Here is a 23,506-nt window from a genome sequence, read left to right on the forward strand (position 1 = left end):
GAAACGATTTGGTCCCTAACCAGGCAGAGAGAATCAATTATCCTTTTTTGTATTCATAGCTTTTAGCCCTTGATACAGTGCTGGTTAAGTAGAAGTTTCTCAATAATTACTGAAATGAATTCAACTGGGCGAAAATAAATTGCTCAAGAAGTTTCTTAAAATAAAAGTGCATCGAGTGGGGATGTTTTATTATTATTCTCCTAAAAATGTACTTTTTTTCCCCCAGAGGAATGACTTAATAATGAGGCCTAAGTTTTATCACCAACTGAGACCTTGTAATTGCTTTTTACTCTTTCTTTCATTCTGTTTCTAAAGAGGGCAACTAGATATGTATAAAACTGTTCGGACATACATGATCCCTCAGTCCACAGCAGTGAAGTGTATATGCCAATGAAATGATTTCTGCCATGCTATTAAGATTAGAGAGCATTGGCAATGACCTTTGTTAGGATAAACTTTCTAAATAAAGATTCACAAGTAATATGGGACTTGTGGAATTCAGTGTGCTTAATTCACTATATGGCTAATTTCTGGCTCTGTGGCTTAATTTATTGGTGACAAATAACAAGTGCCTACCATGCATGGGTTTTATATTTTTATCTCACTTTGTATTCATAGCAGTTTTATGAGGTAGGTGATTTTATTATCTCCAATTTCTAGATGAGGCATTCGAGGCACAAGGAAGTACAATAATATGACCAAGATCCCATAACTAGTAAATTGTGGCTGAAATTCAAATCCCAGCTCTCCAACATGAACACTCAGGTTGCTAACCACCCATTCTCACCTCCCTGAACTGAAACTAACGCCTTGGTCAGTTTTAAAGCTTTATGGGAAATCCAATCAAGTTGCCAGTTCTTGGACTCTGGAGAGAATTTTTCCTGGAGTTCAATTCTGAGGATTTTCAGACACTCTGATGCAAGCCATCTCTCTCCTCCTAAGTTCTTCTCTTCCTCCTCACTCTTATTACACTCCCTTGACATGCATGAGAACTGAGGGGACAGTATTGTTTGTGGGTGTCATCTTTAGCTCTGGACATAGCCAGAACTAGCAGACAGGCATGAATTTTCTTAGGCTCCTGAATCATGGACCCTGTGCCCAAGATGTCACCTAAGGATCATGTGTCATTCCTGGAGACCTGGATTCACTGTCCTTTGTTGCTTAAAATGTCTCATTTTGAATTAAAGGGAGTCCAAAAAGTAATAGCAAGAGTAAGGAAAGCACTGAAATCATGCAAGGTGTACTAGAGATGCATGGAAATGGGTTGGTGCAAAGTAGTATTTGTTGTGTGTACAAGTTCTACTTTTATTAGTGACTGTGGAACAAGGGTGGGAGTGCTGGTAACAGCAACTCACTTTTCTTTAATCAGTGAAGGATTTGTGAAAGAACAGTGGTTTCAAGAGATCTTTGAAGTCTTTCCAACAAAGTGCTAATTGTGGTTGTGGTTTTCCTTTTTCTTTCTTCCTTTTTTTTTCTTTTTTGTTAATGGGTAGACTTTAGCCTACCAGGTGCTACAGAGTCAAATGCGTTCAATGAGTGCCCTAAACATTCTCAATGCATGAAATGTGGCAAATAAAACCAAATTTGCACATTTGGAAAGTTAAGGAAATTTTTTTCTATGAGATTATTTAGCATCTAAACTTTTTACTTTTGTTCAAACAGAACCAGTGTTTGTGCTCCCAAGAGCTTTGTTTTAATTTGTCCTGGTTATAAGTTTTCTTGTTTTTTATTCTAACCTTTGGTCAAACAATGAACAAATTCTAGTGTTTAATCATTTGTTTTACTTTCTGTTTATGTTGATCTTTTGCCTCTTGATGTTTATTTTCAGGATACCTTGAGGATAGTTTTGTAAAATCTGGAGTCTTCAATGTATCAGAACTTGTGAGGGTATCCAGAAGTAAGTAAATGGCTTTCTTTTTACTCAAGTGTACAGTATGATGTAAAAATATTTTAAATTTTGAACCTTAAATACAGTATGAAGAGTGACTACATCTTATGAGAATTTGCATTTGAAAATCTTAAACCTTTTGATGAAATCATTAAGTGAATGTATTATGTCTGTTTTTCTAAATTATTTGCATTCAAATCAAAACTTTCTGTTGTGCAAAATTAATTTTTTTAGGTTGTTCTTATTGCCATGTTATTGGTATTCATCTAATTTAGTTCTCTTGTGACCATAGTTGGGCATTTATATCAAAGGAAGTGTGATTAATTAAATGTACTCTGTGTTGTTATGATAACCCACATAAGTTTCCTGTAGATAAGTGCTTTTTCATTTTACTAACATTTTGGTGGGGGTTGGAGATGTTCAGGATATACACACTAACATGCAGAGTGTAAAGGGATGCAGAAATTAACTTTGCAGATTGTAGTTGGATATAGATAGAAAGCATTGTTATCCAACACAATGTCCAATTGTTTTAACTGGCCACCTCACCTGGATACCATTCTTGGCATGCTGGATCATATTTTTTTTCCAGGGAAAACTTACCTGGCTGGCTACCTAAGCAAGGGGTATGTTCCCTTGATTAACTCTTTGACTTATTACTAATGTATGCAAATTATGTGAGATGAACTCTTAATGCACTGATTATGGTAAAGGGGGTGACTACTCTCCTCACTCCTTTCTATGATTTAGCTTGCTCATGAAACTTTGAATGGTGTGTTTCTGTACCTGATGATTTGATAGGAAGTGTCACAGTTTGGAATGATGTTATTCAGATGACTAGGTGGCACTCTGATTCTTGTTGTGCTGCTTATTTGGATCAAATTCAGAGGTCATGAACAAGAATTATGATGATCCAAAAAACAACAACAAAAAAAAAAAAAAAACAGAAAGAGCAGTTACTGAGAGTGGAAGTTAGCAGTGCTTTGGAGTCCTGTTCAGTGAGGGAATCATTAAGCTAGGAGGTAACCATGTTTTTGAACCATAGTTTCTCAAATAGCTCTGATTTCTAAAGTGGCAGAACAAACAGCATGTTCATAAGAGAATGATACACATGAACTTCAATACTGTGGGAACTCATCTTTTCTGGCATAATTCATGAGCAGATTAATGTATGTTCAAGAGGCTAAGGCTGTGGCTCAGTGGAAGAGTGCAGGCCTAGCACATATAGGTACTGGGTTCAGTCCTTAGTACCATATATAAAAGTAAGCAAGTAAAATGAAGGCATGCTGCCCATCTACAACTACTAAATAAATAAATAAAATAAAAATGTATGCCCAAAAGACTGCTGTCATGGGTACATTTACCTGGGGACAGTGTAGAAGATGAAATCATATATTCTGGTATCTCTAGGGTATGTATTTGCTGGACAAGAGGATTCCTATGGTCTACTCCATTGCCCAAGGCCATAAGCCTTTTGTGTCTTTCCAGATCAAATGTGATATGCAAAGGCCTCTGACATTTAAAATTTTTAGTTTAATTTTAGTTTTTTATTTGGAAAGGAATATAGCTGACTTGATCATTAGCACATTCCTGCATCATGTAAGGAAGGGAACATTTGCATGTTCTTATGCATTTCTCTACTGCTACTTAGCAATCGTTATGAGGTTGTATGTGAAGTTATTTGCTTAAATTTGTACTAAGTTTCATGATGCATTTGCATGCTTTTTATGAGAAAGGGCAGTAGAATAATCTGTCAAAAAATGTTTATTTAATAGGCAACTATGCAAAGTGCTGTCAAAGGAGAACTAGTCTGGAACTTTCAAAAGCCCAGAGTGATATTTTGAAAAATCTGAATTTCAAAAACAAAACAATAGCTGAAAAATACATTTCTATAATAGCAGTTCAGAAACAAGGTGAATTTAACATACTTCATTCATCCATTCTTAATTCATACTGTCATTTCTTAGAGGTTTTTAGGTTATTTGTTATAATGAACATAACTGATTTGTAATTAGTACATTAATTATCCATATTCATTCTTTAGTTAATTTATTCAACAAACATTTATTTTCTTCTCCATATGTAAATAGGTATCTCTAAAATGCTTGAGAAGTTATTCTCCTAAGTGTTTTAATATATTCACATTATAATCTTGTTTACACAATTGAACTTCATTGTTTATGAAATACAGGTTTGCTAAGTCAACATAAACCTCAGTACAGCCCTTATGCTGTATATCACAGTTCTGACTTCTTGAAGGTTCACGGTGTGTTAATGGTTCTGTCCTCTAGGGTTTTACTATCATATGACCCACTAATGTGTATGTTGACTTTAGCTAATGAAGCTATTCAGTTTTAGGATAGTGATCTCTCTGTTGAATGATATTATCTCCATCTTAAAAGTTGATTTAGGATCAGCTTTTGGAGTGAGGAGAACAATAAGAGAGATTAAGGGTTGGCCTCTAACCCTTAGAATCTGAGGTTCTTTGGTGCTTCGCTTCTAAGAGGATATTGGCAACCTCTTAAACATGATTTGCAGCTCTCAGCTCCCTTGTAGCTCTCTGGGAGAGGTCCCACTGCCAGTCTCTGCAACTGCTCTGAGTTCTTCCAGAGCTTTTCAACAGCAAGATCTGCCTGAGACATGCTCTCCTTGTTTCTAAATAAATTGTGTGTGCTGGTTTAGTATTTTGGTCATATTTATTATTAACCTACTCTTCTTTCTGTCATCTACTATTTACTCTAAGAATGCATACTTAATTTTTATAGTGTCCATGTATAAACATTATTTTTATTGCTATCTTGATACTGTGCCATAATCCTTCTGTAATAAAATTTAGAAAAAAAATTCTGAAGATTTTTTTAAAAATTATCATTTGAATATAAATTACAACCAGTTATGTTTATGGCCAAGTAAATTGTGTTGACTATGTTAAGTCATATATATTTGATAGAAATTTCAAAACTTTGTCTGAATATTATATGATATTATAAGTTTACAAATTGTTTTCAAAAGATACAACCTGTACCTTTCCTGTTCGTAACTCTTTGGATTTTATCCATGACTATTGTAGGAAACTAGAGAGATTGCTCACATTCTCTTGACCCCTCAAGTGCCTGCTTCTAACACAAACCGTGTTTCCAATGTCACATACAACCTGGTTTTAATAATGAATTTTAAAGCATGTGGTTACTGTGGAATTTCTTACCTCATTTTTTTTTAACCTCTGGTGTACCTCAAGCCACAAAAAAACATAGCTCCATCTTAGCTGTCTAAATAACTCAAGTCATCAGACACAGTTACACATTGCATATAAATATTTTCTGTGAAAGGAAGTTAAAGTATATTATATAAAATGAACAATCTGACGGAAGGCAGATGCTCCAGAAATTTGGAGCAGAGACTCACTGTGTGTATATTTACTTAATTTTTATAGTGATGTTCATTGCATTCCATGATTACTTTTCTATAATAAAGCTTGTGCCTCCTAATCATACTCTCTTAAAAATATCTTAAGTTAACCATGGCCTGATATTAAAGCACAATTCAACTGATAATAAACATATTTAGAATGTTTATTACAAATTCTGGGTAAGAAAATGTTCTTTAAATCTGTAGTCCCTTTGGAATTTTTTATTCAACTGGAGGCAGTTAGGAGAGGGGGAGATTTAAGAGATGGTGTGTTCTTTTCTGGAATTTGTTGACACACCTTAGGAAACCCTTAGTTTCTGAAGGCCTGAAGGTAAAGAAATATATACTGGCCTTCAGCACTATTCTTTGACACCAACCTACCTTGTCTTCACTTTGCAGATGGTCTCTGTTCTTGACTTTGCTTCTATGGTAAACCCTGTTTGGAATAATCTTCCTTCAGTATCATCCTTGCTTGTTCTCCAAAACCCAGTGCCAGATACACTGTTTCCATAGACTTGTTGACACATTCAAGCCCGCATTAGATTTTTCTCTCTGGAAATCTTCTAGCATTTTGTTATCATATTATTCATCTGGGCAATCCCACTGTGTTGGTATTTGTATTTGAACAAATGTTTTGTTCACCCAATTTGTTGCCCACTGTAGTTATTAAGGGTTTTCTAAGATTATTTTGTAGCCATTTGAAATACTTGACAATAATGGACATAGTCAACGACTTTTGAGTGAATAAACTTTCAGCAAGTAGATTTATTTTGCTTTCCCTACTTTGAGGACATTTTTGAGTTGTTCCACGTTTGTTAACCACACTACCATGGAAACATTTGGGGGAGAAAGCAAAGAAGGGAGGGAACTCATGTTTGCTGAGGATTTATTTTGCACAATTCTGGGCTTTTATCATTACTTACCTCATTTCCTCCTCAAAATAATTACGTGTAAAACTTATTATTATTCTTCGCAATTTAAAATTTAGTAAACTGAAGCATACAGCTTTTAAGTGGCAGAGGTGGTTTGAACTAAAAGGCTATTTATCTCTCAACACTCTTCATTCTAACAAACACACTGTCTCTCAGATTTATTCAAGATGTCTAAAAATTAATTTAAAAAATTTGAACAGATGTACTACATTGTGCAAAAAAATAATTCTATATGAAAATTTAGTTCATAATATGTTTGCAAATTCAAACATACTTCTTCATTTACAAAGCACTATCTTAAAATATAAAGGTCCATGAGTATGTTCTAAATGATTTATAAAGTGATGGCATAAACTTTTTTTTTTTTTTTTGTAAACAAAGTGTAACTGTTAAGTGCAGCCACACTTAGGATTTATATATGAAACCTAAATATGTATTTGGGAAAAACTTGACTTATTTCATATTAGTAAATTTTACTTTTTTAAATAAATATCTACCCTAATAATTTTTTATATCAAATGATAATAAATATTATGATTTCCAATTCATTCTAATGTTAATGTTATTAATATCATAAAATAATAATCCTTGGTATTTGTGAAACTGCTTTATATTTATTGGTTTAACAATGATTCGGTTTAGTGCAAATTCGTGCTTTTGAAATCAAATGTTCTATTTCCCTGAAGGCATCTGTGAAGCAGTGAGGTGACAGGTGCAATGACCACTGATGTCAAGAAGTGAGGGAAGAAGATCGGGAGTGGGATTAGGGGAAGTGGTAACCAGTGATCACAGTTTGAATGCTCAATGTGATGAGGAAGTTTTCAAGTCCTACCCCCAGTCCCAGTACTGTGGGTATTAGAACCTTGAGGTAAAGAGGATTCTCTTCTTCCTTGCCCAAAAGCTTGGAAAATATTAGGTTTTACATCTGCATAGAGATGAGAAGTATGAATGTCAGTCCCAGTGTTTCTTTTCCTTTTCCTCCTCAGCACCCATAACCCAGGGAACTGGAGTCAACTTCCCAATTGGAGAAATTCCGAGCCAACCATACTATCATGACATGAACTCCGGGGTTAATCTTCAGAGGTCTCTGTCTTCTCCACCAAGCAGGTAATGAAAAGAGGAACTAATCTTGTTGCATCTGTGTGCAGATAGGTGGGAAGGTAGATGTGCAGATAGACAGTAGATAAATTGATAGAGAAGAGAAATGAAACAGTTTTTGCTGATAGTTTGTAGACGCTTAATCTTTCCTGGTATAATTTATTTTGATATTTGCAAATCAACTGTAAATGTACAAAGCATTTATAAAAAATCTTTGAGAGGACAAAGGAACTATGAAAATATATTAATATGATTTTTATCCTGTCCTGTGAAATGTTATAGTTGTACAAGTTCACTAATTCTTTTGGTAAGCTGATGATGTTGCGGTGTCAGTGATCCCTGATTTATAAGTGATCCATCCTGGGTAACTCATGATACCACATCCACACCTGGGATAATGAAACATGAAAAATGTATTATTACCTAACCTTAAAAGTAAAGGCCTCATTGTAGGCCAAAGTTTTCAATAAGTTAACGTTCTTTGGTTCTTTGACTAAGTTAGTTGATTCTCAGGTCCCAGTAAAGTATTACCTGCTCTGAGACTAACCAGTTTTTGTTAATGTGGATGAAGAGTGAATAGTTTCTTTGCTTTTTCATTCTCTCTTGATGTTCTCATTTTCTCTCTTGACCTTTGATTGCGACTTTCAGTTGAGGTGAATAAATTATTATTGATGTATTGTTTTTCTCTTTTTGAGTTATATCTTTCATATAAGAAGATTCGTTTATTTCTGGAGCATTAAATATATCCATGATCAGATAAAAGACCCTAATGAATTGCAGAGCAAAACAGGTTTTATTCTTTTAATTTTTAGAAGTAAAAAGAATATCTATAAAACTATTTTATTTTTAAAATTATTTATTTATTTGTTTGTTTGTTTGTTTGTTTAATGTGGTGCTGAGGTTATAACCCGGTGCCTCATATGTGCTAGGCAAGCTCTCTACCACTGAGCAACACTCCCAGCCCTATAAAATTGTTTTATTAGAGTATTCTCAGTAAAGAAAGTCAATTGCATTTGAATTAGTTATGGGAATAGTTATATTTGTATGTTTATAAATTAAGGCCAATTTAATATCATTTATAATCAAACTGTATTTTCATATAGTTAGATTATAAATCAAGATAATTAGATCTATTCTCACTAAATTGATCTCTGACTTGTTTAGGTCTTAAAAGTACTTTAGTTTTTCTAGATTTAAAATGTGAGTACTAACTTTCATTCCCTCTGCTGGATCAGGATGTTGTCAGCACAGATCTTTCATGGTCACTCGGTATCAGGTGCTATGTCCTTCAGAATAAACAAGTTTTGAAAACATTTCTCTACTACTTCAGTCTGAGAATAATTCCTCTCCTATTTTAATTTTTTTTGTGCTTATGCTAACTCACAGGTGGAAGAATTAGTTTCAAAGGAGAGTTTAAAAATATAAGCTCAAACTCTGGATACCTAAGGAAGAAACTAAAGAAAGTATTTATTATTGCTGTGGTTGAGCATGCATAGAAATGACCATCTTTGATCATGTTAATACTCTGGGAGTTGTGAGTCAAATATTAATCACAAGTGTATCTACAAATAGACCCAGGCACACAGGCTTCAAAGCCTTGGGGACCTAGTGTGGTGGGAGGAGTGTGGTCTTGGATGTCCCAGGGCCTTCTTTTGTGTCTGGCTGGTCCCATTAACTTGTTCTGGAAACTCACTGAATTTCTCACTGAATTTTAACAAATGTGTCTCCTCATTTGTTAAAAAAAAAAAAAGTAGGATTGGCTTTTCTATAGAATTTTCGAGGTCATCTTGACTTCTGAAACTGGATGACGTTACATTTATTATCACTGCATAAAGTTGATTCAGAAGGTTTTTTTAATTTTTAATTTTTAGTTTTTTATCTGCATGGGCACAAATAAGGAATTTTTTTAGTTAAAGAAAAACATTTATATTCATAGTCATAATTAACTGTTGAATAAGGTATTGGTAGGAGTATATAAAAGCAGTGTATCAAGCAATGTGACTCATATCATGAATAGTTTTAAAAATTTTGCTCTAGGTATTCACTGTTTTAAATAATTAGCATGAATCATGTTTTCCTTATTAGGGTGTTTCACTCTGAAATGAAAGTATGTGTTTGGTTTGAATTTGGAAACACCTTTTTTTATGTTAATCTAAACAATAAAGGATCAATAATATCATATTTTAGAAAAAGTTAAAGATTATTACATGAGATAGTGTATAATCAGTAAAGTACTATAAAATTTATTGTGAATTACAGGGTTAATGCTAATAATTAATATTTAATAAGTATGTTATAAATGCCAGCCACTTAACTAAATGCTTTATAGTTAATAACTCATTTAATCTTCTCAGTCATCCCCCTTTGAAGCAGTTTTATTATTTCAATTTTACAGATGATTAAACTGAGTTTAGAAAGGTTAAGGAACTTACTATTAAGAACTAATAAATGGTCAAGTCAAGACTTCAGACTTCTAAGTTCCATTACCTTACCTGTGAATTAATATGAATTACATTGTCTATGGCAAGTGCTATGCAAATAAAATTATTAATATTGATGATCATTATAATAAGTGTCAAGTGCAATCTTAGTAACATGATATTAATATTGGCAGACAAGCCATGCTTAAGAGTTCACTTTTTATGACAGAAATTTCTTGGGGATAAACATTTGAAAAGTAGATATAGGCAGAGATGGTGTGACAAGTGATACACAACCAGAAATGTTTGGTCTTCATGTCTTGAATACTCATCATTCCTTTAGAATAACTGGATTGCTTTGTGTTTATGGAAATCTCCATAGTAAGAGTCTTCTTAAGTCATTTATTTTTTAAATGTTGTACATCCTCCCCAAAATCCAATTAATGTGACTATTGTTATATTTTAACAGCAAAAGACCCAAAACTATATCCATAGATGAAAATATGGAACCAAGTCCTACAGGAGACTTTTACCCCTCTCCAAATTCACCAGCTGCTGGAAGTCGAACATGGCATGAAAGAGATCAAGGTGGGTGATTAGGAGATGACTCCAGGGACATCAGAATAGAATGTTGGCTCCTTTCATAAATTTCATCTAATAAAAATTATATCAGTAAACCAATATGGATTATATTCTCTTACTGAAATGATTTCAGTAAATTTATTTGTGATAATATACTAGTCAGATGTTATCAAAGTTACAAAAATCCCATTTTTTCCTATTTTATTAGACCTTTTTTCTAGACAAAGTGATCTCTGAGAACTCACAGGTGTGTATCTGATCATCTCTGACTTCATTAGTTGGTTGGATTGCAACAGAACCTCAAGTGTTGATTAGATTAGACTAGATGGCTTTTTTCTGTGGGACATTTCCAGGAGGATCAAACTCTAAACACTTTGTAGGTGTCAGTACTGAAGGTTCTTGATTAAAGAAATCCACAGTTCTTTGAGGAAATAAATATAGCATAAATAAAAAATAAAAGTATAACGTAAGAAACTTTATGTCTGAGTCAGTGTAGTTATATTTTCTAGACAAAACTACAACCCAGTGCTAGGGCAACTTTAAGGAGAAATATAATTTTAAGAAATAGGTGTTGTTTAGCTTTCTGGGGGTGAGACTTAGATTTTTTTCCCTTTTTAATGTCTATTGGATTGAATATAGTTCATTATAAATATCCACCCCTTTTCCCACAATTACAGGGAGATTATTAAGCATGGAATTGACAAATGAGCTAGCTGCAGTTTTTGTTAGTGTTTATACATGTGTGCAAATAAGATTTTTATATTGGCACCATAAAGTGTATTTGAAAATTGCCTTTTAAGTCAAATTCTGCCTTTAAATAAAAGAAAGGTGCTCTTTATCAACTGCTTTCAACTCAAATTTGGGTGTGTATTTGTGGGGGTTGGAGAAGTATATGTTGAACAATCTTAGCAGACAAATAACGACGGAGCTTGACATTTAAAGCTAAGGTCAGTTCCTTAACTCAACTCCTGTTTTGTTGCTCAGAATTTTTATATTAAGTGACACAGTATTTTAAAAAATAGTGAAAAACCTCCATGGAGGAATTGGACTTTGAGTCTCTTGGGTCTTTTCAGCTTGTTGAAATTTAACAAAAGTAGGGCCAGGCAAAAGCACAGCCCAACTGCTGAGATGGGTAGGTAAGTTTGAGAATGGTTCTGTGTACCATGTGACTGGACATTGTGCATAGGAAAGGAAGGGATAGATGACAGGGGTCATTTCGTAGAAGGACTTAAAGATCAGCTAGATCCAATCCTTTTGTTAGGTAGGAGACAACAATCATCTTTATAAAACATAAACAGCATTGTATCACACTCGCTTTGGGTCCTTTGGTCTCTGTACTTTTAGGGGAAGATCAGAATTCCCTCCTTTGACTGACAGGCTTGGCCTCTGGCTGCAGCTGCAGCTCAGCAGGTGCTATTGGGCTTTTCCTTCCTGTTTGCACCTGAGCCTGCGGCTTTGTTTAGATTTAGGAATGTAACACCCAGGACCTTCTTATAATCCTTGTTCTCTGGAATGCTCTTCTCCTGACTCTTGCTCTAGCAAATTCTTTTCCATCCTTCAGGGACCAACTTAGTCTGAGGAATTTCAACCTTAATCAGGACTTCCTGTTTTGTCTCCTGGTGCTTATTATCCTATCATTCCTTTATTGTTTTCAAAATGTATAATTCCATATTTATTTACTTTGAAGGCAGTAGACTACTACTGCAGCCAGTATCTAACTCAAGACTTGGTGCATAGTAGGGGCACCATAAATATTTGTTGGATAAATGAACCATTAATAGACCGGAAAACCAGACTCCTTAGTGAAGTCAGGGAATAATAGAGACTTTTACCTGAGGTGTAGAACTGTGAGTAAAAACAAACTCCTCAACCCTTTATATTTTATTACTTGTTTTACTGACATTGTCAGTTTATTCTAAACAAAGCTATGTTTTCCTTGTCAAAAATTTGTTCTGGAAAGGTTCTGATGGTAATGATGATAACATTGTAAATGTGTGAGAATGTCTGTGTTGTTCAGTAGTGTAGGTGTTTTTTATTATAGAGAGTGTCACTTTATAAGAATTGATTCCTCTTTCAGTCTATTCAATAAAGCCAATCTCAAATCATATTATAAAACATTTTTGAAAAGTAGAAGGGAAACTGTCATTCTTTTTCTTTGTAAAATCATTGTATTGTCTTGGTGATTTTCTATTGTCAAGATGACTAGAATTACTGGAGAAGTCTGTAAAGGCATATTATATTAAGGGTAAGGAAGAATGTTCCATTCTCAAGTATGCTTTAAAAAAAAATAAAATAAAAACTCTTGACACTTTAATTCTGAAGACCCTGAAGACTTTGTAATGTGCACAATAAGCCATTGTGGGTAGAAGACTTCAACTATAATGAAAAAATGAGGGCAGGATAGTACTATCTTTATAAATTTGCTAAGCCAAATGCAGTCCTTTTGTTCTTGGAAAATTGCCTTTTTAAAATTCACAAAATAAAATGCCTCATAGTTGTTCTTGTCCATCTTCAAATGTTCCTTAGACATACGTGTCTGTCATGAAGGGAATTGTTTAAAGCACTGGCTGAATACTACTCTGACACTTGTAATGGCTTTAATCTGTCTTATACTTCTTTCTGTCATAAAACCCAGTACTAACTGGTACTCAATAACTACTTACTGGGTGATTGTAACATGGCTTGTTTTATGATTAGCAGAAACACTTAACTTTACTATTATTTCCTGGTTATATGCCTTATTCTGTTAGTGTTAACTTTGCATTGAAATCTATTCTTGCCATAACTCTTAGCAAAGCTGATTTTTGAAATAGGCAAATAAAAACAACAAAATTGTGGTCAATATGTGGATTTCTGTTTTCCCTTATAGTCTTAAACATCAGTATGAATCATTGAGATTTATTCCAAATAGGCAAAAATAAAGACTATAATATGACCAAGTTAGTATACTTTATTTTAGAAAGAAATTAGGCATTTTACAAAAATCTAAATTCATGTAATGAGATATGTTCATGTAATATTCAATACTTTAATGAAAAACTATTTTTTAAGTACGTTACAGTTAATTTTGTCTTTTCAAAACAAAAAAGTTATAGTTTTCTGATTATGAAAGAATTGTTATTTATAATTTTGCAAAAAAGACAAATACTTTTAAATTAAACAGTATTTAATGGTATTAAACATTGGTAGAAGAATATAAAATTTGCTTATTCTAATTGAATAGTGATAGAAATTAATTTGTCAGCATCTAAATTATGTAATATTTATATTTTTACTTAATGTTCTTTTATACATAGAGAAGGAAAGGACGAAGAAAATAATTCTGGGCTATAAGCAAAGAGTAACTGCTTCATTCTTAAGTTCTAAATTAGTTCTCCTTACTTAGTCTAAGACTAAGGTCTTAAACTTCTGACTGCCTCTATTTCTAATAAATTCCTTTTCATGTTTTTTTTTTCTTCTTTCTTTCTCTTTTCCTCCTCTTTCTTTCTTTCTTCCTTTCTTGAGTTGGGGATCAAACCTAGCCTTCCACATACTAGGCAAGTGCTTTACCACTAAATATATTCATAGCCCTGAGCATTTTTTTATACTGTTTTCCATCATTTAAGATCTTAATGATCTTTATCAGGGAATTTTTTTATTTTATCAGTGATAGTATGCAGGTTGAGAATTTTTTTATTTTTTATTTAATTTTTAATTTTTTGTTAGAACTTTATGGTTATACATATGGTTGGTTTCATCCCAACAAAGTCATACATGATTTCAGTTCATGATTCCCCCTTTTCCCTCTACCTTTTCCTTCGAGTCCCCCTCCCCCTTCTTCTTCCTCTACTCCAATAGATTTCATTTTGCTTATCTATTTATGTAATCTTATCCTTCCCTCCTCCTTTCCTTTATTTTTCTCTAACTTCTGCATATGAGAGAAAACATTCAACCTTTGAGTTTCTGAATTGGCTAATTTCACTTAGCATGATAGTCTTCATTTCCATCCATTTACTGGCAAATGCCTTAATTACATTTTTTTTTTTAAAATAAAAATAGCTAAGTAGAACTCCATTGTACATATATACCACAATTCTTAATCCCTTCATCTATTGACAGACATCTGGGTTGATTCTGTAATTTCACTATTGTGAATTGTGCTACTATAAACACTGATGTGGCTGTGTAACTGTGATATGCTGATTTTAGATCTTTTGGAAAAATACCCAATATGGGATAGCTGGGTCATATGGTGGTTCCATCTCTAGTTTTTTTGAGGAATCTACAAACTGCTTTTCAGAGCAGTTGTACTAGTCTGGGGCCCTACTAACAATGTACAAGTGTTCCTTTCTCCCCATAACCTCATCAACATTTATTGTTATTTGTAAATAATTTATTTTTTATAACACTTATTTATAAAATATTCCTTTTGAAATTTTATCTACATTAAGCTTTCTTGAATAAATTCAGAGACTTGATTCCTAGTTAATATACTTCTCTAGAAATCACTAGAGCAATTCTTGTGACTTTGGATATAAGAGGAAAAATGAGATAAGTCATGATTTTATTTCTAGTTCAAGTTATCTTCATGAGACCAAATCTAGTTGTATGCCTATGCTCATTTATTATTTGCTTGAATGTTTGAAATATCATTTATCAAGGTCACTTTGCCATTGCCATTCTAATAGTCATTGATTCATCCAAGTCTGAATGTAACACTAATAAAGCACTACTTAAGAAACAGTGAGAAAAACATGATATGGTAAATATATTTGTAATATACAGTCATGGATTTCTAAATGAAATATGTAATAACTTCTCAGTCTGATGAGTATTAAAACAGCTTATGATCTTAGATAAAATGTAAATTCAAAAAGATTTTTCGTGCAGTACAATTTTATTAATTTCTACACCTTTAGGATTTGAGATAATTTGGCTCAATTAACATTTATCAAGTGACTGTTATATGCCAGGAATTTTTATAGGCATTGAACACACAAATGAGATTAATTTTACAGTCCTTGACCTGTTGAACAGAAAAATAGTTTTGTACTATTTATGAAAAAAAAGAACTTCACAGAAAATAAATAATATAAACCAGATTGCAAAGTGACTATATTCATGCTTTAGAACTAACTTACTTTAAGCACTGTAAGAGGTAAATCTTTATAATATGTCAGTTAATTGGCACCTTGGAACAAAACTGGTGCTACTTGCTGTATTGGTGTGTAATTACAATTTTAAGAGTAGTTTAAAAAAATAAATTGACTCTAAAATAAGTTATATTTATGCATTGAGTTCTGGTTGTTGTAGGTACTAGAAAATAAAAAGGCTAATATAAAAAATTTTTTTTTTTGAAATTCTGTTATCTAAGTCTTCTTGGCAAGTTTTTCTGAAATTTTAATATATTTGCAAGTGTGGAGATTTATGATAATTTTATAAACATTCTCATTAGTAATGCAGTCTTTTTACTAAATTTCAATTTGCATTTTATAGAATTTTATAAGGTAATTTTAGATATCAGATGAATTAAGACAAAGGGCTCAAAGGAACCCTGGATGCTAGTGAGTGATAATGCCAATTTATTATCATAAGCTCAATCAAAAAATAAATAACAGTAAATAAGAGTGTGGTAGCATCCTAACAGAACTGCTAGCAGACACCAGCATCACTTATTGTGAGTTTAAGAATGTTTCTAGATAAGCAAGATAGAAGAGTGGTCAACTAAGTTTAGAAAATTCCGTTTTAACAGTATTTAAGCTTTTGTCATTCATGAATGAAAATGTCAAATATTTAACACATTACTGTGGTTATCTAGGAGTGACTGCTAATTGAACAAGCATGTTTATTAAGTTTGTGATTTCAGAACCTTTTTTTTCCATGGAAGAATCTACAGGCAACACAAGGTTGAGACGTTGGGAAATAGTGCTCAAGCCCAAACTCCCAACTGATAAATGACACAACTTTGAGGTTTCTCTGGAGCTATGGGAGCAGAACATGTTAAGTAGCTTTCCCAGAGATTGAGTGACTGCTGCCTGGGAGCCACTAGCATTCTGTGGAGTCCTAGAGAATAGCAAGGCAACAGTAACCTTGGTGGAAGGACTTTTTAACCTGCCTTTGTGCAGCAGATCAAACACCAATTCCTTACATTCCTAGAGTTCAGATCACAGGATTAAGTAGCAAATGTCCAAATATCAAATTTTTGAGCAAGAGAAAAAACAGAGATACAAGTTCTTTTGGGGGATAAATGTGGAGAAGAGCTCGTATGAGTTTAATGTATAAACATAATTTTTAAGATTTCCAGTTGAGCTTTTTATTATGAAAAACATCAGAACTTGAGAACTACAAGTGAATTTCCATGTATTTCATGACATTGGAAAACAAACTTCAGGGATACTTCCACTGGGGTGTATATTATTCTCTTCAGCTACATTGCTAAAGTTAAAAAAAAAATCACATGAACATCTTTGAAACAGAAGGAAAACATTAAATTGTTGGTGAAGGCTTTCATCAGAATCCCTTATGTTGCCTGCTAATCAACAAATATCTGTCCTCATTTCATGTGATCTGATTCTGGGCGGGGCTAACTCGTGTATATGTTTGAAGGCTCCACGCTGATTAATATGGAAAAGTTGTACTCACTCATATTTCTGTTCTCTGGAGCCTTAATAATTTGAAAATACAGCATTTTGTAGAAAAAATGAAATAGCAAATTAGTTTGAAATAATAATAACTTTCTTTGTAATACTGGATCTCTGGACTGATGGAATGCAGATTAAAATAGGAACATCAGAAACCCATGGGAGACTGTCACAGTGTGCCATACAAAGTTCAGTGGCATAATAAAAGGTTTTTATTTCAAATCCTTTCACACATTGATTTCATGTGTAAGCTTATTTTGCAGTAGTTTGGAAAGCATGTGTCTTTTTAGTTTTAGACTATCAATATCATATATAATAGTGAAACATAATTCAGACTCCTTATTTTACAGCTAGGCAATCCAAGGATCAGAAAGGCTGACTTGTCCAGTGTCTAGGTAACTAATTGCAGAGCCTAGATCTTCTTTTTTTTAAAATCAAATATTTTCTGTTATACTACAGTTTCCCTAGAGAATTACTTATGTGGGGAGAAGTGGACTAGCAGAATTTTACCACCACTTCACAAGTCTCAGAAAATGGACAGTTTTCCTTAAAAGCTTCAAGATGAGCTCTGAATTGTAGAACTAGAATGGGAGAACTGAAGTGACTTTGTCATTTTCAGAGTTCTGAAAGAATTGCCAAAACAAAAATCTCGATGGTATATGTATACACACACACACATACACACACACAGAGGTATATATGTATATATACATATATATTACACTGTATTACTATTAGGATTATTTATATATAAATATATATTTATATGAATGTATATGATTATATATTTATATAATATTTTAACTGCTTCAATATATAAATATATATAATCAGTTTTGAAGTTAAAAAATTGCATGTATGAATGCTTTTGATAGATAAATGTGGAGAAGAGCTAATATAAAATGAATGGCTAAGCACTATTTTTAAAAGTTTTTGCTTTGGAAAGTAGAGAAAAATGTAAAGTGCAGAACATTGTACCTCACCCAGCTTCAACTATTAACAATATTTTACTAATCTTATTCATTTTCTATCTTCCAGTTTTTAAAAACTATTTTTAAGTATATTATGCCATTTGCATATAAATATTTCTAATGGTTCTCCCCCTAACAAAGAAAATTTTTACATACAGAACCATTTTCAATTTAAAAAACAATAATAGTTCCTTAATATAACCTCATATAAGTTCTAATTCCCCAGTCCATCTTGAAGGTTGTTCTTTTGAATGAGAATTCCGATGTAGTCTATTTAAACTTTCAGCCTGTTTACCCTATACTAGCTACCCTCTCGCTTTTCCTATATCATTAATTTGTTGAAGAAACCACATAAATTTAAAATTGTGTTCAGAAAGTACATGCAAATGAGGCAAACCAGAGCCTGTTGCTATTTGTGGCTACCATTTATTGAACATTTACTCTCAGGTGATTAGCTAAGTAATATATTTACATATATTTTTTTCTTTTAAAATCTGTTAAAAACTCCATTTTACAACTTATTAAACTGATCATTACCCATGCTGATAATGCTTAGAATTTTCCCATGTGTAAGATAACAGTGTTAGATTCTAAAGTTCCTTTGTTTTCCAACATTTTAGATTTTTAAATCAATTGCAGTCAAGGAATTTGATAATTTTCAATAATCCCTAGTCCAAAAACCAAGAACTTTTTGAACACCAACATGATGCTACAAGTTCAAAATTTCACGCCTGACCTCATGTTTTGGGCTATAGTCTAAATGCATGCACACTAAAAATGTAGTATAAAACTACCTTCAGGCTATGCATAAGGCATATGTGAAACTTACACCTATCCCCAAAGACATCTCATTATGGGGGCTCCTATGTCCAAGATATCTCATTATGTATATTTGAATATTCCAAACTTTGAAAAAGAAATCTGAAAGCTAAAACAATTCTTATTCCAAGCATTTTGTTTAAGGGATACCCATCCTCTCCTCAACTGAGCTTTCATTAACATGAAACTTTTTGAAAATTCAGAAGATTTTCCATTTCTTAAATTACCTTTTAAATGTTTATTTTAAATACTCTCATTGAATAACAAAATAATGAGGCTGTTTATGTACTTGGAGGCATGTTTTGCCTTATACCCAAGGAATGTACATTTCTCAAAAATACATGTCCTGTCCTGCACTGTTCTGTTACAACAAATGATTGATAGAGATTGAATTATTATAACAGAACCTTGTTATGGGATCAGTGTCTCCTACTTTGAAAACAAATGACTCAGCCAGACGGCAACATTTATTTTTCTCTAAATGACTACGGACATAGCAATAGGAGACCATTATCCTGTGACAATATTCTATTTCATTTACATTATCTCACAAATGTAATTGGTCCATTACTAAATAGAGGTTTTGTTACTGATCAATTTCACGTTATTTCTAAAACCATTAGGATAATAAATATGCCATCGTAGTAATTTCATTGACAGGATGTTCTTTTTTTTTCATCATTTACATTTGTTGAAGGAAAAATATAGATTTAGGTTGAGCTTAAACACTATGATTTATGTTAGTTTTCATACTTTTCCATTAAGAGAAACAGAACATTGTGCAGAGTAATCCTATTTGCATTGAGCTGCTAAACTGACAAACTTCAAATTTTCATGATTTTTTCTGCCTTGCTAAATCACATCAAATCATAATTGTTCCTAATTAGTTTACTACCTTAGTTTAATGATTTTCTTTTTTCTTTTCTTTTTTCTTTTTTTTAATAAGTTCTAGATTATTTCTAGGACCTTCCTGTAAACCCACTGAAGTAACACATCAGTTAAATCAACCCTGTTAGTAGTGTGAGCAACAACAGCCTTAGTACAACAGAAGCCTGGAGATGTCTGGTAGCATAAATGTTTCTAAATGCATGGCTTTTTCCCAAATTTTCCCCTCTAAAAACTCATCTGTAATCTTGTTAAATTAGAACTCTTCCAGTATCTTTCTGACTTTTACAGTTAAGGTTACGGTATTTATTTTATTTTATAGTCCATGGCTCTCAGATGCTTAACACTAATAAGCCTCCATAGCTAAGAGGTTTTCCCAAGAGGCAGGGCAAATAGCAGCTATTTACCTATACTGATGTTTAATAAGTGACTAAAATATACTCCCAATCCTGTGTAATTGTTTGGTGTTTTTTTTCCCCTTTTAAATTACATTTACTGACATTACTCTAGGCACTTTATCATTGTCTGTTAAAATGAAATTGCTAACGGATAAAGGCATTTTGAAGTTTTTTTTTGTGGTGCTAGAGAAACTGTTTCATTTGTTTAGTATTCGTTTTTTTAGCACTGTTCTTTATTATTCAAAGCATTTTTTTAACTGTCTCAGAAAGGTGTTTATGAGCTTCAAAGGGGTTTGAGCTTTAACTTTGTATTGGGTGTAGGTGTAGCCTGGAGACCTTTTTTATAGAGATGTGATAAAAAAAGAAGAGACTTGTAGTAATGTGCTACTCAACTGTGCTGGGGTTAAAACATACAGTAAGAAAGAGACTTCAGCCATCACAAAATGTTTCAAGTTGCTGAATAATACAATAATATGCTCAAGTTAATTAAGATTAAATAACTCAATGTTTAAAGTAAGAATCCATTTATTTTACACAAAGACTACCATACTTTCTCCTTTAAAAAAGAACTGATTTCGTTTTTTTTAAATGTTGAGAATTCTAATTGAAGATGACATCTTATCTCCTCTTAACGTAGCTTGCCATTTTTCCTAGAGTTAGAGTTTTTTTAGAGTGTGATAAATGTAATATATATATATGGAGCTACTTTCTTAACATGGCAGCTAATTATTTTTTGAATCATCTGGCATCACCATCAAACTACTGTAGTGGGATTAAGTCCATATGTCTTGTCATAACATTCAGAGCTTTTTGTTAACTTGGAGTGTGTGGGAAGGACTTATTCACATTTGCCACACAATCACAGAATTTTACATCTAAAAGAGTCCTTAGAAACAGATATTCAGATATTCTCGTTTCCTCACTCTGTTTTCAATAAGACATTGCTTTGTGTTTAGCCAGCTAAATTGCAAAAGTTAGTTTTAAGCATTCTTCTTACCTCTTTGCAGCACAAGGTACTTTCCTCGAATTTTGTAATGTTGGACACATACCAAGATCCAGTATTGTCAACCCAATATTGGGAATTATTTATAATATTCTGTAGTGCTACAGGCAGTATTTTTATCCCCCAAAATATGTATTTTATAATTCATTTTGATAAACGCAATGGTTGTTTGTGGGAATTTGGAAAATTCATCTAATATAAATAAGAAAAAAATTACTTATAATTCCACCACGTAGACATAACTCCTCTTCATATTTGACTGAATTAACTCCTATTAATATGAAACCCTATTAGGTGAAAGTCTGTTTTTCTGGTTTTTTCTCTCTGCATTTTCTATGTGTTCTATTTTGATTCCTATAATTTTGCACTAAATTTGGTTTATGATATATGCTATTATAATTTATTTTTTCTTTCACTTACAGTATAATGGCACTTTATAATTGAATCATATCATTCAATTTCTGCTTTATAATGACTGTGCAATATGCCATCTTTGGCTATACTGTAAGTTTTTAAATGTCTACTTCACTCATGAGGGATTTTTAAAGTACTTCCTGAATTTTTATATTATAAAGATACAGTGAACCCCATTGCACAGAAATCTTTGTGCCTAATCTGATTAGTTCATTCCTGTCTATTCCTTTTTCATCAAGTAGAATCTTGATGAAATTTTGTTAAAGGAATGAATTTATTCCTACTGTAGAATTACTGAGTTAAATCTTATGTCCATTGCTAAGGCTTTTGATGAATATAGGCATAGAATCCAGAAAGGTCTTATCAATTTACATTCCCACTAGCAGTGCATGAATGACTTAACTCTCCCTTAATTCATGTGAACAACAATTACATGTAGCACATGGCTCTATGAGAAATTTTGAAGCATGTGCTCCAAACTGTATTTATAGAACAGTCTCTGTGGCCTTGGGACTCCATCATTGCACCTCTTTCTTGTCATTTATATTCCATTTAAGCCATCAAGGATCATACCATGTCTTCTCTCTCCATGTGCCTGGCTAGCTCCATTATACTGAGAAGGAAATGGAGAAATCAAATTAGTACCTAGGGGATAGTGCAAAGCTTTCAAATAAAGGCATAAGTGACTTGGTTTCTCTTTCCTTTCTTCCTCCTCCATGGTACACTCCCCAACATCAACCCTTTACCTATGGGTGAAACTCACTGTCAATCTCCACAGGGAAATTGGTAGAAACATAAATACATCAAAGCTTTGTGCTGAGAGCTGAAGTATCAGGCAAGCAAAGCAAGAAAGACTCTGCCTCAATGTAGCCATGATAATTGTAATATTTCACATAACATTTATACCAGTGTAAATAACCTGTAACTTTCCTCTCCTCAACACTATCTACCTCGAGGCAAAAACAGGAAAGGAAATCATGGTCTCTTTTAGCATTTTATTGGCAGAGTATCTGCTCTGCCTTCTCCTTGTCCTCTGGGCATACAGCCCACGCTGTTTCCTTGCCTCAAGATTGACTTTGAATTTGTGACCGAAAGCAAAAGACCAGACTTCAGCTCCCAAACTCATCCTATACACTTGATTTGGTGGCTTCCCATTTACTTTAAATGACTATTTTTTTATGAAGATAGTTCATCTTTTTTATATTGTCTTCCAGCTTCCACTCAACATTTTAATGGGAAACAGAGTGCCCCAGTTTAGCTAAAGCTCATTTTCACTTTTAATACTGTGCATAGCATGGACAATTTGAATGGAGTATTGAAAGTGTTGACTACCTTTGCCTTCATCCAACAATGAATTTGGTCTCTGAAGAGATTCTCAATTTTCAGAGATTTTGTAGAACCATAAAACTCTTTAAAAACCTATAAAAGTATGAAACCTTTAAACGCCCCAACAAAATTTCTAAGCTAAATGTTCCCACATATGTGCTTTCCTCCTCTGGTCTGTGTCATATTCTGTTCTCTATCATCCTATAAGGTCAAAGTTAACAAAAGTTTCCCTGAGGCAGGAGGATTGCAAGTTCAAAGCCAACCTCAGCAACTTAGGGAGGCTCTAAGCAACTTAGTGAGACCCTATTTCTAAATAAAATATAAAAAGGGCTGGGGATGGGGCTCACTAAAGTTAGTGGTTAAGTGACCCTGGGTTCAATTCCCAGTACCCCCCCCCCAAAAAAAAGTTGCCCAACTGTTTCTATTACACCTTGATTTGTCTTCTGAAAAATCAAAAGCGGGGCAGAGACTGGTGGTAGTGATCTTGCAAAATGTTCTGTAGGTTGATAATGTGAAAAACAGATATTTTAAATAACCATGATAGATTTTTAAGTACTGAGCAATGAAACATACCTTAAAGATAAATACTCATAAATAAGAGAAACCAGCCAATGTTGACTTGTATTTATATGGCCCGTTTAAAGTTGTGTTTAAGTATGGCATGTAAATAAAGAAAATAACTTAGGAAAATGTGAAAGAATGGGACATTTAAAACACTTTGAGACGTTTTACTTCTTTGTTA

The 23,506-nt window shown here is 33.1% G+C and overlaps 1 protein-coding gene across 1 annotated transcript in view; it reads left to right on the plus strand.

Moving 5' to 3' along the window:
• Positions 1–23,506, plus strand: part of LOC143386177 (nuclear factor 1 B-type-like) — a 123,475-nt gene that overhangs the window by 53,635 nt on the left and 46,334 nt on the right. Inside the window, exons 5-7 of the mRNA XM_076841445.1 lie at positions 1,829–1,897; positions 7,215–7,335; positions 10,216–10,334. Of these exons, the coding sequence (XP_076697560.1) occupies positions 1,829–1,897; positions 7,215–7,335; positions 10,216–10,334 (309 nt within the window). The remainder of the gene's footprint in view (positions 1–1,828; positions 1,898–7,214; positions 7,336–10,215; positions 10,335–23,506) is intronic.

The sequence above is a fragment of the Callospermophilus lateralis genome, unplaced genomic scaffold (assembly GCF_048772815.1).
Source record: "Callospermophilus lateralis isolate mCalLat2 unplaced genomic scaffold, mCalLat2.hap1 Scaffold_98, whole genome shotgun sequence".
In the NCBI taxonomy this organism is placed as follows: Eukaryota; Metazoa; Chordata; class Mammalia; order Rodentia; family Sciuridae; genus Callospermophilus; species Callospermophilus lateralis.